General features: G+C 43.3%; 1 protein-coding gene across 2 annotated transcripts in view; it reads left to right on the top strand.

Annotated features, from left to right (window-relative positions):
* The first annotated feature begins 6,074 nt into the window (after positions 1 to 6,074).
* AASS (aminoadipate-semialdehyde synthase) overlaps positions 6,075 to 12,013 on the top strand; it is an 83,823-nt gene continuing 77,884 nt past the window's right edge. Inside the window, exon 1 of one of the 2 annotated variants that reach the window (XM_061414547.1) lies at positions 6,075 to 6,157. Coding sequence is in view for 1 of the 2 variants with exons in the window: in XM_061414546.1 (XP_061270530.1) it covers positions 12,003 to 12,005 (3 nt within the window). In the remaining variant the exon portion in view is untranslated. Of the gene's footprint in view, positions 6,158 to 6,696; positions 12,006 to 12,013 lie in introns of those variants that run through there. The other variant, XM_061414546.1, reaches the window with a different exon arrangement.

Genomic DNA, 12,013 nt, shown 5'->3' with positions numbered 1-12,013 from the left:
CATGGGATGGTCTTGATCCTGTACAATGTCACGAACCTCTGTCCATAGTTCATCAGGCACTCTGTCTATCAGATCTAGTCCCTTAAATCTATTTCTCACTTCCACTGTATAATCATAAGGGATTTGATTTAGGTCATACCTGAATGGTCTAGTGGTTTTCCCTACTTTCTTCAATTTAAGTAATTTGGTAATAAAGAGTTCATGATCTGAGCCACAGTGAGCTCCCAGTCTTGTTTTTGTTGACTGTATAGAGCTTCTCCATCTTTGGCTGCAAAGAATATAATCAATCTGATTTTGGTGTTGACCATCTTGTGATGTCCATGTATAGAGTCTTCTCTTGTGTTGTTGGAAGAGGGTGTTTGCTATGACCAGTGCATTTTCTTGGCAAAACTCTATTAGTCTTTGCCCTGCTTCATTCGGTATTCCAAGGCCAAATTTGCCTGTTACTCCAGGTGTTTCTTGACTTCCTACTTTTTGCATTCCAGTCCCCTATAATGAAAAGGACATATTTTTTGGGTGTAAGTTCTAAAAGGTCTTGTAGGTCTTCATAGAACTGTTCAACTTCAGCTTCTTCAGCATTACTGGTTGGGGCATAAACTTGGATTACTGTGATATTGAATGGTTTGCCTTGGAAACGAACAGAGATTGTTCTGTCCTTTTTGAGATTGCGACCAGCACACTTAGCATGGCGGAGAGGAGCTACCCCAGTCGGAGGCCAGGGGCGGTGGCCGTGACGAGCTACCCCACGTCCGAGGAGCAGTGGCTGCGTGGGCGCAGGAGGGCCTAGAGGAGCTATTCCACGTTGAAGGTCAGGAGGGGCGGCAGTGAGGAGATATCCCTCATCCAAGGTAAGGAGCAGCAGCTGCGCTTTGCTAGAGCAGCCGTGAAGAGATATCCCATGTCCAAGGTAAGAGGAACCCAAGTAAGATGGTAGGTGTTGCAAGAGGGCATCAGAGGGCAGACACACTGAAACCATACTCACAGAAAACTAGTCAATGTAATCACACTAGGACCACAGCCTTGTCTAACTCAGTGAAACTAAGCCATGCCCATGGGGCCACCCAAGACGGGTGGGTCATGGTGGAGAGATCTGACAGAATGTGGTCCACTGGAGAAGGGAATGGCAAACCACTTCAGTATTCTTGCCTTGAGAACCCCATGAACAGTATGAAAAGGCAAAATGATAGGATACTGAAAGAGAAACTCCCCAGGTCAGTAGGTGCCCAATATGCTACTGGAGATCAGTGGAGAAATAACTCCAGAAAGAATGAAGGGATGGAGCCAAAGCAAAAAGAATACCCAGCTGTGGATGTGACTGGTGATAGAAGCAAGGTCCGATGCTGTAAAGAGCAATTGCATAGGAACCTGGAATGTCAGGTCCATGAATCAAGGCAAATTGGAAGTGGTCAAACAAGAGATGGTAAGAGTGAACGTCGACATTCTAGGAATCAGTGAACTAAGATGGACTGGAATGGGTGAATTTAACTCAGATGACCATTATATCCACTACTGCGGGCAGGAATCCCTCAGAAGAAATGGAGTAGCCATCATGGTCACCAAAATAGTCCGAGATGCAGTACTTGCTTGTATTACCATAGCATATAATTGTTACTCAATTTATAAAATGCAGAGATGTGGAACTGGAAATTTAGAGATCCTGGTAGACTTATAATAACAATTACTAAGCAGATGATGGTGAGCAGCAAACCTGTCCAGTGAGTTAAGCCTTGATGCATAACTCTTGAGGGATGTTGTGAACTCTTGGGGATTTTGTGAAACCAACAAATGTTGATCCTGGGCCTTGGAATTTTCTTAAAAATTCTTTTTTTCAGGAAGGCTCCTGAAATAATGATACTGGTAACGGCAGAGGAGGGGAAATAAAAAGTAGTTTTATCTGCTTTATTCATCTAAGGTGGGGGCAAATATAATCCCCCAGGACATCACTGTTTCCACCCAGAAACTGTTGCAGGAATTGTGATTTTTCTGTGGATGGTTCCTGCTCTTACCTTACCTAATCAGATTTTTAGATTCCTTGGTGGTAAAGGAGGTACATTTCCTTCCCAAGATAATTTGGGAGTTAGGCAACAATAGTAATTGTCACTTAGATATTTTTCTTTCCTAAACTACTTCTTATTTTAAACAACATAAGGCTTGGTACTTCCTGTCGGTAAGACATTTATTTATAATAAGTTGAATATCTTATTAGGGTGAGTGGTATAGGTGATACTGTGAAATTTACTGTTCATGTGAGAAACATAGAGTCTTGAGAGATCAATAGATCAAATGTCCACCTCTTTTCTTTTTATGGCAAAATTCACATAAGATTGAGAATGAGTTCTGAATACAAAGAAAGGAGTGCATGAAACAGAGTAAAACAGTAAATCTCAATAATAGTTCATGCATATTGAGTATGTCCGTCACTTAAACTTCTTGAGAACATTATCATGTTTCCCAATGTCCTGATGGGAAAATGACTTGCTAGAGAGTTGGTGAAGGAGGGATGAAATCTAGGTCTGGCTCACTGCAATGCTCACGTGCCTAACTACTACCCTTATGGCCTCTCAGGAAGAACAGAACCAAAGTAAGGAACAAGGGAACAAAGTCAAAGAATGTGGAGAAAGAGAGGCAACTTGAGTGGCCTAGACCCAACTTTCCAATTTCGAGAGTATTGACCTAGCACCCTACATGGGTAGAAGGGTTCTCCCCTATTGAAGGAGTCTAAAGGATTGACTGCAGAAGTCCTCTGAAAGCACTTTAGGTGTATCCAAGCTTTGTTTTTCTTGCATTTATTGTCTCTCAATTGTGAAGAAATTTCTGATACCTGTCACACTTATTACAACAATCACTATGATGAAAAACCTTAGAATTCTCCCATGTTAAGGATGAGTATTTATCATGTGCCTATTTTGCAAAATCCTTGAACACCATAAACATCTGAGTGATGGTTTGGAATTCAAAGGAAGGATTTTTTTTTTTCGGCCAGGTTAATATTTCATTACCAGGTCAGAAGTGCACAGGATTTCAAAATAAAGTAAAGAGAGAGCTAACGGAGCATCACAGGCTCCAGAGTCACCACAATCTAGGAGCCTTTCCTGGCTGTTCCCATTGAGGGATGCAGTTTTGATAGTTTTCCCATAAGTGTTCCACCATTTGCAGAGTAATTCACGGTGATCAATCATTCATTTCAACAAGCATGTCTTGAATACCTTTTGTGTTGAATATGCTCCTTTGAACCTTCTAGAACTCCTGTCTCCTCTGTACCTGCTCTGTCCCTGAAGGATTGGCCTTTATGGACTGTATCAGCCCTCTGGCTTTCCTTGTGTCAAATTTGTAGAAAGCACTAGCAGGAGGTGGGAGGGCAGGAGAAGGAAGTCGGGTTATTCATTCTATGGGCTGGGGTTCTGCAAACTATGACCCTGGGTCCAAATCTAGCCTGCAGTTAATTTTTGCAAATAACATTTTATTGGCACACAGCCATGCTCATTCATTTAAGTATTGTTTGTGGCTGCTTTTAGTCTCCAGATGTCAGAATTGGTGAATTGTGACAGAGATTTAATGGCTTGCAAAGCCTAAAATATTAATTTTCTGGTCCTTTACAGAAAAAGAGAGTTTATTGACCCTTGCTTTAGATAAATCCCTCTCTGGGCAGGCTTATTGATTCCTTAGGCATCTCCATTCCTGTCAAAAGTCATCACTGTCTGGTGGCTTTCCCTATAGCTTCTGCGACAGCCCAGGTAGAGCTCTTTCTGTGTTCTGGTAACTGTCTCTTCCTCTGGACCTATTAAGGCCTACAGGTGTCTCACTGTTTCTAGTCCTGGAGAGCAAGTGGGCATCACCATCTTTTATCTGTTGCCCTCCTTTATCCCTGCATATACTCCCTTCATGTCTCCTAATTTACCTAATTGAAACGACAGAAAACTGCAGATAAATAGACAACAAGAGACTTTGGGAAAATAAATAATAATTGTCTGTTTCTTAGCTAGATGCTTGGCAGAGCACTTTGGACATCATCTCATTTTATATCCCCACAATAACCCCTGAAGTAGTCCCTATTATTTTCCTATTAATAGATAAGGAAACCTAGGTTTTTTTGAAAACTAAGTAGCTTATTCATGATTTATACTTCGAGGAGGAAAAGTAAGGATTCTGATCCAGGCTCTTAATCCTTAGGAGATAACAAAGGACAGATTGTGGTTCACTATTCTTTTCAGGCTGGTGTTGTTGTCGAATAAAGCTGAGATGGCTGATTTTGGCCATATTTTGAAGGAACTCAAACATTGTATGAAGGACTATGGGCAAAAGAGTCTGGGCATGACACACTAAACAGACGGGTGTGTGTCCTGGAAAAAAGCTTTGAACTCATGACTATGACATTTGTTTAGTGATATGCACTTTCCAAAGTATTTTCACAGCCTCATAACAAGCCTGTGAAGCCAGATGACAATTCTTAGAACAGTTATAGAGTTCAGCAAACTGAGACTGAAAGATTAACAGCCAATGAGTATTAAGAATTCATGAATATGTGACAAAGTCCAGTGTTCTTTAAAAGGCCTGACTAGGGCTTCCCTGGTGGCTCAATGATAAAGAATCTGCCAGCCAGTGTAGGAGACATGGGTTTGATCCCTAGTCTGAGAAGATCCCATATGCTGCAGAGCAATTAAGCCTGTGTGCCACAGCTATTGAGCCTGTGCTCCAGAGTCTGGGAGCCACAACTATGAGCCCTCGTGCCTCAACTACTGAAGTCTGAGAGCCCTAAGGCCCATGCTTGCAACAAGAGAAACTACTGCAGTGAGAAGCCCATGTACCTCAACGACAGAGTAGGCCCCACTCTCCTTAACTAGAGAAAAGCCTGTGGGCATCAAAGACCCAGCACAGACAAAAAAAGAAAAGAAAAGAAAGTCCTGGATAATTGGCCCTGGAAAACAGGAGAATATCCGTTTTGTGAATACTAGCTGCAGCTCTAGAAGCTGAAAAACGAAGTCCATCTGTAGTCTTCCTAGGGTGTCAGTGGCCAGAGGGTAATATTTACTTCTGTTTTGAAAATTTTCTCCAACATGTACTTTTCTCATACCTGCCACAGCTGGGTTTAAACGCTCATGTCAACAATATTGAACCTAGAACATTTTTATAAACTCCACTCATATCTCCAATTACAAAGAAAATTAGAGCCTTCTCTGGAAGTTGAGTTTTCCCTCTGCATCTTTAGCTTTACATAGCCAAGATCATATTCCTAATCATTCCTCTAAAGCCTTTCCTTCCTGCTATGTTTCTCTGCACTGTTCTCAGTATCATCCACTTCCTAATCACCACTTAGCCAAGCTTGAAACACCAAATTTGCTTCAGTTCTTCCTCTAACCTGTCATACTTACCCGTAGTGTTGACTGTCCTTTTAAAGTTTTCACTATCATTTTTACTCAAATCCCTTCTATACACTACCTAGGCCATATTCCCTTAAGCACGCAACTCTGATCATCTCATTGATTTGAGCGAAAAACCTCTGGGCCTACACACTATTTATAAGAATAAAGTTCAATGTAAAATTATTAAATTCATTAATGAAAATTAATGTTCATTGGATGTGGACACACAACACTTAATTTTTCAGTCTCCGTTTGCTGGACTCTAAAACTGCTCTAAGAACAGTCACCAGGCTTCGCAGTTTTGTTGTGAGGCTGTGAAAATGTTTTGGGAAGTGCATATTGCTAAACGAGAGTGATATACACGAGTTTGAAACTCCTCCCCCCCCTCCCCCACCCCCGGAGATATATCCATCTGTTGAACGTGTAATGTTCGGACTATTTCCTTCACCGTCTCCGCTTGTCCCCTGCTGCGGACAGTTACAAACTTGGTCAATAACCATCCTGGAAGGACGTGAGGTCCCCGGCTACGGACGTAGGTCAGAGATCTAAAAAGGCAGAAAGATTTTCTGGGTGGAGCTGGGGCAGGGTATGACTAGTACCTGGCAGCGCCGCCGATTGGAGGAGAAGAAGGTTGTTCCCTCAGGGCGGGTGCTGATTGGCTGTGGAGGAGGAGTCATGACGTCCTAAGAAGTTGAGCAAACACCTCCTCCTCACCGCCTGCATCCCAATTTCGGCTGGAAATTTGGAGCCTCCCCTCCCAGGGCCCGGGAGCTCACAGGCGGCGGGGACCGGACGAGGTGAGGGCGGGTTGGGTGCCAGGAGGAGCTGAGCTGATGGGCAGTGGGCTCAGCCTGTGAGATGAGTTTGGAGACCGCTGGCGGGGCTCTGCCTATCCGCCGGGAGGTGTGGGCGAGTGTTCTGCCTACTCCTCCCTGCGGCGCTGGGGACCCGGGAACTCTGCGGACGCCGGCCGTTGCCGGGACGAGAGTGGGGAAGGGCGTGAAGAGCGTTCGGCCTCCTCTCCAGGCCTCTCCCCGAGCGTTTCCCTGCAGACGAGGGGTGGGAAGTCGGGGGCAGTGGGCGTAGCCCCGGAATTGCTGTATATGCAGGAGAAGGGATGGCAACGTGGATTTCTTTTTTGGCCAGGGCTGAGGTGGGGGGCGGTTGCTGGGGAGTAAAGAATTGGTATTGAAGTTGTAGAACAAAGCCTCTGTTAACTCTTGGACTGTGTGCTTATTTAGATAGGCGGCTGCAGCGGGTGGCTGACGGATGGCGGCGGGCACCGCCCCTGGCGCCCAGTACGCTCGCACCCCCAGGCTTTCTTTCAGCGCAGTTACTGGTTGACCTTTTCAGCCCCTGGCCTGCTTAAACAAATTCGGATCACAGACTTATTCACACTGCCCATGTGGACCTGACCTTTCTCTGGGATGGGGGCCATCCCCCTCCATCCTCAGACAGACAGGAAAAGTGCGGAAGTTGAATGTTTGGATATCTGCGTTTCCTGAATTTCTGAGACTCCGCAGGCGCCGTGCAGGCCAGTGGGAGAGTTCGCCCGCGGAGGGGGCGCGGTTAGAAGCAGTTAAATACCCTGTTTAACTCAATGGGGCTAAATGCACTGGTTACTTCTAGAAGAAATATGCTTTCCAGGTACGGATTTTAGGAGAGTGGAAGTGGCTTGTGGCGTGGGGAGAGGGAGAGAGTGTGTTTAATAACTCGAACGAAGACGAGCATTTTTTGATGTTGTGGGTCGTCAGTTATTCGGACGTGAAAATGTAATTGATTAGGGCGACCTAGCTGTGCACAGGAGTGAACGCTCATCGACTTTGACATATGGCTTTCATATACTCTATATTGAAACAACAACAACAGCAACAAAAACCAACCATGACACTGGGTGTGGGCTGCTTCTATATATGTGTGTTGTGAACTCCTCACTCCTCCTCCCCCTTTTTTGCTATACAGAGGAGTGAACCTGTGGGCCACAGAATGTTCTAGCTGTGTAACCTGGTGGCCCCTTCTGCAAAATGAGCTAGGAGGACAAAGGTTTAAGTCAATGTCCCCAAGTGACTTTCCCACTCTCCAGAAAATCCTATTTGTTATCAGCCTCGCTTGTTATTGGTGACAGCATCATCAGAACTCTGATTTATTTGTAATTGAAAATGTATCCCATAACTAACCAGTCCTCAAGCATTAGCAGGATTTTGGAAATGATCTTTGGTGGGTAACCAATCCCATTTAACACAAAATTTTCATTTTTTCCACATATTCTTGTATTAATTTTCTCATAGAGATAACACTACAAACAGTGACAAATTTCTGTGGTGAGGCCACAAAAAATTCTATGGAATTTCTGGAATCACAGAAATGCTGTATATCTGGAATGGAAAGTAACCAACAATGTTATTACCATATTCATAGAATTAAGATACAGTCGATTATTAGATGTATCCTCCTTTCAAGGATGCTAAAATGTGAAAAAAAAGTAATTTAAATTTGATGAATTATAGTATTAAAATGATAACTTATTATCTTGAACCCTCATGCCTGAAGGGTGAAGGTAAAGAGAAGGCTTACTGGGCTTTTTAAATTTTTTTTTCTAAAGAAGTAAGAAGAGGGAGGGATGAACATAGAGTCATTGTGAAGGCCTCCCCACAGTGTGACCCAGAGGAAGGGAAAGTGATGTTCTACTGTTAGGGGTGATGGATGGCTGTGTTTACCTTTGAGGAGAGGGCAGCTTTGCAGCCTTTTGCTTAGCATTTACTGAGTGTTTATGACATGCTCAGCACTTTATGCCTATTAATGCAAATAAATTTCTCAATAACCCTATGCTGCTGCTACTGCTAAGTCGCTTCAGTCGTGTCCAACTCTGTGCGACCCCACAGACGGCAGCCCACCAGGCTCCCCAATCCCTGGGATTCTCCAGGCAAAAACACTGGAGTGGGTTGCTGTTTCCTTCTCCAATGCAGGAAAGTGAAAAGTGAAAGTGAAGTTGCTCAGTCGTGTCCGACTTTTAGTGACCCCATGGACTGCAGCCTAGCAGGCTCCTCCATCCATGGGATTTTCCAGGCAAGAGTACTGGAGTGGAGTGCCATTGCCTTCTCCGCAATAACCCTATGAAGTAGGTATAAATCCCATTTTGCAGGTGAAGTACAGACAGATACTCACCAAGGTCTTTGAGTAAGTGGGAAGCTGAGGAACCCAGGCCGTTTATGGAGGAGAGTAGTCAGAATTTTTTGTGAGGTATCCCCCTCCTATTTTTGGCTCCTGGTCACTGCAGTTAATGCAGGTAACTTAGGTGAATATCCTGTCTTTCTTCATAGTGCTTTTGGTATTTTGTTTCCCTGTTTGTGCACTTTGGCTATATCTTCATGAGTGAGAGTGCCTGTTTATGTTCTAAAATTTGAATGCCTTTGTAATCCACAGTGTCCAGTCACTACTATACTTAATGTTGTTGTTGTTCAGCTGCTAAGTCGTGTCCGACTCTTTGCGACCCCATGGACTGTCGTTTACTATCTCTGGGAGTTTGCTCAAATTCATGTCCACGGAATCAGTGATGCCATCTAACCATCTCATCCTCTATATACTGTACTGAATAGAATCAGCATATTAAAGCTGAAAAGGATGTTAGCATTATATTCCAGCCTGAATTATGAAACTGAAGTCAAGGAAGGAGTCCCATATCTAGTTATATGTCTCAGCAACCAGATCTGGATTTTAATACCATTTTTATTTGTGTTTCATAATATTCATTGATCTATGAGATCTTGACAAGAGATTAGATCTTTTGTGAGCCTTGTTGGGCCAGTGGTAAACATGAAATCCTGTTCTTATTCATGAGTCTACTTTGTTTGCTTTGCTGGTCTTTATTACATTCATTTAAATCTGCTCATTTATTTATTCATTCTTTCGCCAAATATTTAAGTTCTCCTGTAGGGAAGTCACTAGAAATATAGAGATGAGGAAAACAGTTCATTTCTTCAAAGAATTTATAGAGTTTAACAAAGAAAGAAATTAAGCAAATAAACATTGAGGATAAGACTCCAATTCAGAACTAACTTTGCATTCCATCTCAGTGAAGCTACATTTGTAGGCTAGAGACCAGGAGACTGGTAGGTGGTATTATCTTTGGATGACTTTGAGTAGTTGATGGACTTGAGAACACATGATAATCTTAGATCAGGTTAATTAACACTAACAGATACGCCTCTCCCTCCAAGTCTACTTGTTTTTCAGATCAGATCAGATCAGATCAGTTGCTCAGTCGTGTCCGACTCTTTGCGACCCCATGAATCGCAGCACGCCAGGCCTCCCTATCCATCACCAACTCCCTGGACTCCCCTGGTGGCTCAGACGGTAAAAGCGTCCGCCTACAATATGGGACACCGGGTTCGATCCCTGGATCAGGAAGATCCCCCTGGAGAAGGAAATGGCAACCCAGTCCAGTACTCTTGCCTGGAAAATCCCATGGATGAATGGAGGAGCCTGCAGGCTATATTCCATGCGGTCCCAAAGAGTCCTACACGACTGAGAGACTTCACTTTCACTTTCACTTTGTAACCAGTTTAACATTAAAAGAATATAGCTATGCAACAGGAAATAGAAGTATATGGAGGACGGTGTTCAAGCCTCATGGTCATGCCTCGTTCAAGCCTTGTTCATGTTCATGTTCAAGTCTTGTTCTAACAAGCCTTGGGGGAGTTCTAGGCTATCACTAGGTGTTCTGTTAATTTGGAACTCTTATGAACCTCTTCAGGATCATTATGGTCTGGATGCCAAATATGTAGTGTGGGCTAAGACTCATGGTCATGAAGTTGCTTGCCTTTATTGTATCAGGGCTTCCTGGGAAACTACGGCTTTTATTTTTTTAATTTAAAAAATATATTTATATATTTGGCTGGGCCAGGTCTTAGTTGCAGCACACGGGATCTACCATCTTCTTTGAGGCATGTGGGATCCTTAGTTGCGGCATGTGGGGTCTAGTTCCCTGACCAGGGGTTAGACCTGGGCCCCCTGCAGTAGGAGCTTGGAGTCTTAGCCAATGAACCACCAGGGAAGTCCCATCGTGGCTTTTTAAATATACTTGCATGTTTTGAATAAACTGGAAGTGAGGGTATAAATCATTTGCATTTCTCACCCTTTATTTATTTTAGTCAACTGAAGGCTACTCCATCCTTAGTCTCTCTGAATTTAACCAAAATGTATGCCTGATTGTATGCAAACAACTTGACATTGAGAAATCTCCCCCTGTGATTTGGTGGTTTTAGTGTGAGTCACTGGATTGTATTCTAGTGGAATTATTTCAAAGATCTAAAATATATGGACAAAGAGCACATTTCTGATTGGGGGCTAGAGAGAGATGATATGGCCTTAAATTTTCTTTAATAAAGAGTGTCTAATCTTTTTTACATATCCCAATGAAAGCAACAGAAATTAGAAGGGGCCAAGCCTAACTCTGTTTTGTATTTTATTGTTGAGTTCAGTCCTGTCCGACTCTTTGCGACCCCACGGACTGCAGCATGCCAGGCTTCCCTGTCCTTCGCTATTTCCCGGAGTTTGCTCAAACTCATGTCCATAAAGTCAGTGATGCTATCCAACCATCTCATCCTCTGTTGTCCCCTTCTCCTCCTGCCTTCAATCTTTCCCAGCATCAGGGTCTTTTCTAATGAGTCATAATACCCTCAGTTCAGTTCAGTTGCTCAATCATGTCCGACTCTGTGCATATTCTATCTTGGAGCAATTCAGAAATTCTCACTGTTACATATTTCTTGATGACCTGAGAATGAAATGAATGGTGGTCCCAGGAAGTTTTATACTTGAGAGCAAGGTTCAAGGCTCAAGCAGTTACTGATATAATCAGACTCTTCTATAATCATCTCCTTACTAAGCATCCAGAAACTTAAAATTTACCTTGGCCGGGGCTCAGGATGGATTTTTGGTGACATGTAGGATGGAGGGACCCCATGCTGTGGGAGAACTGGTCATATAGCCAATACCATATGGATCTGATTTCTTTCTGAATTGAGCTGGCAGGAGTAACATGTGTCGGATATGAGAGGTGTGGATTTGCAGGCTTCGGCAAAGAATCCCTAGCATTAACTGTTAACCTAGCTAGTCGGATTTCACTTCAGTTGCTTCATCTGTAAAATGACGAGAATAATAGTATCTGCTTAATTAGATTGCCACAAGAAGGAAATGAAATACTGTCTATAAAGTGCTAAGCATAGTGCTTGACATATAATGTTAAATCAGTGGTAACTGTTGTTCTATTTCTTTAGAAACAAAGTGTTAGGAATTGGGATTCAAGGATTCCCTCCAAAAAGTGAAAGTGAAAGTAGTTTCCTAAATAAAACAGAGGTCAGCCTGTGCTACTTTACTTTCCTCTTCCCCAGGAAAGTCTGCCTCTGCAAACACGTACGTGAGTGTATGTGTCTGTGTCTCTCCTCCCACACCATACCCCCGACTCCAAACAAAGGAGGTATGGAGGAAGAGGAGAAGGCAGAAGAGTGTTTCTGAGAAAGGGGAAGCTGTGGTTTTAAATCAATCTTGGGCTGAGGAGAGAGACTGAATTACTTGGATAGGTTTCTGAATCTTTGTGCCAAGAACTGCTACTAAGTATAGAAGATTAGGATCACTTGGTCACCCATGGTATGTGA

Source organism: Bos javanicus, chromosome 4, assembly GCF_032452875.1.
Source record: "Bos javanicus breed banteng chromosome 4, ARS-OSU_banteng_1.0, whole genome shotgun sequence".
NCBI lineage: Eukaryota > Metazoa > Chordata > Mammalia > Artiodactyla > Bovidae > Bos > Bos javanicus.
The sequence above is the reverse complement of the archived record's forward strand: the minus strand, read 5'-3'. Positions and strand labels throughout refer to the sequence as shown.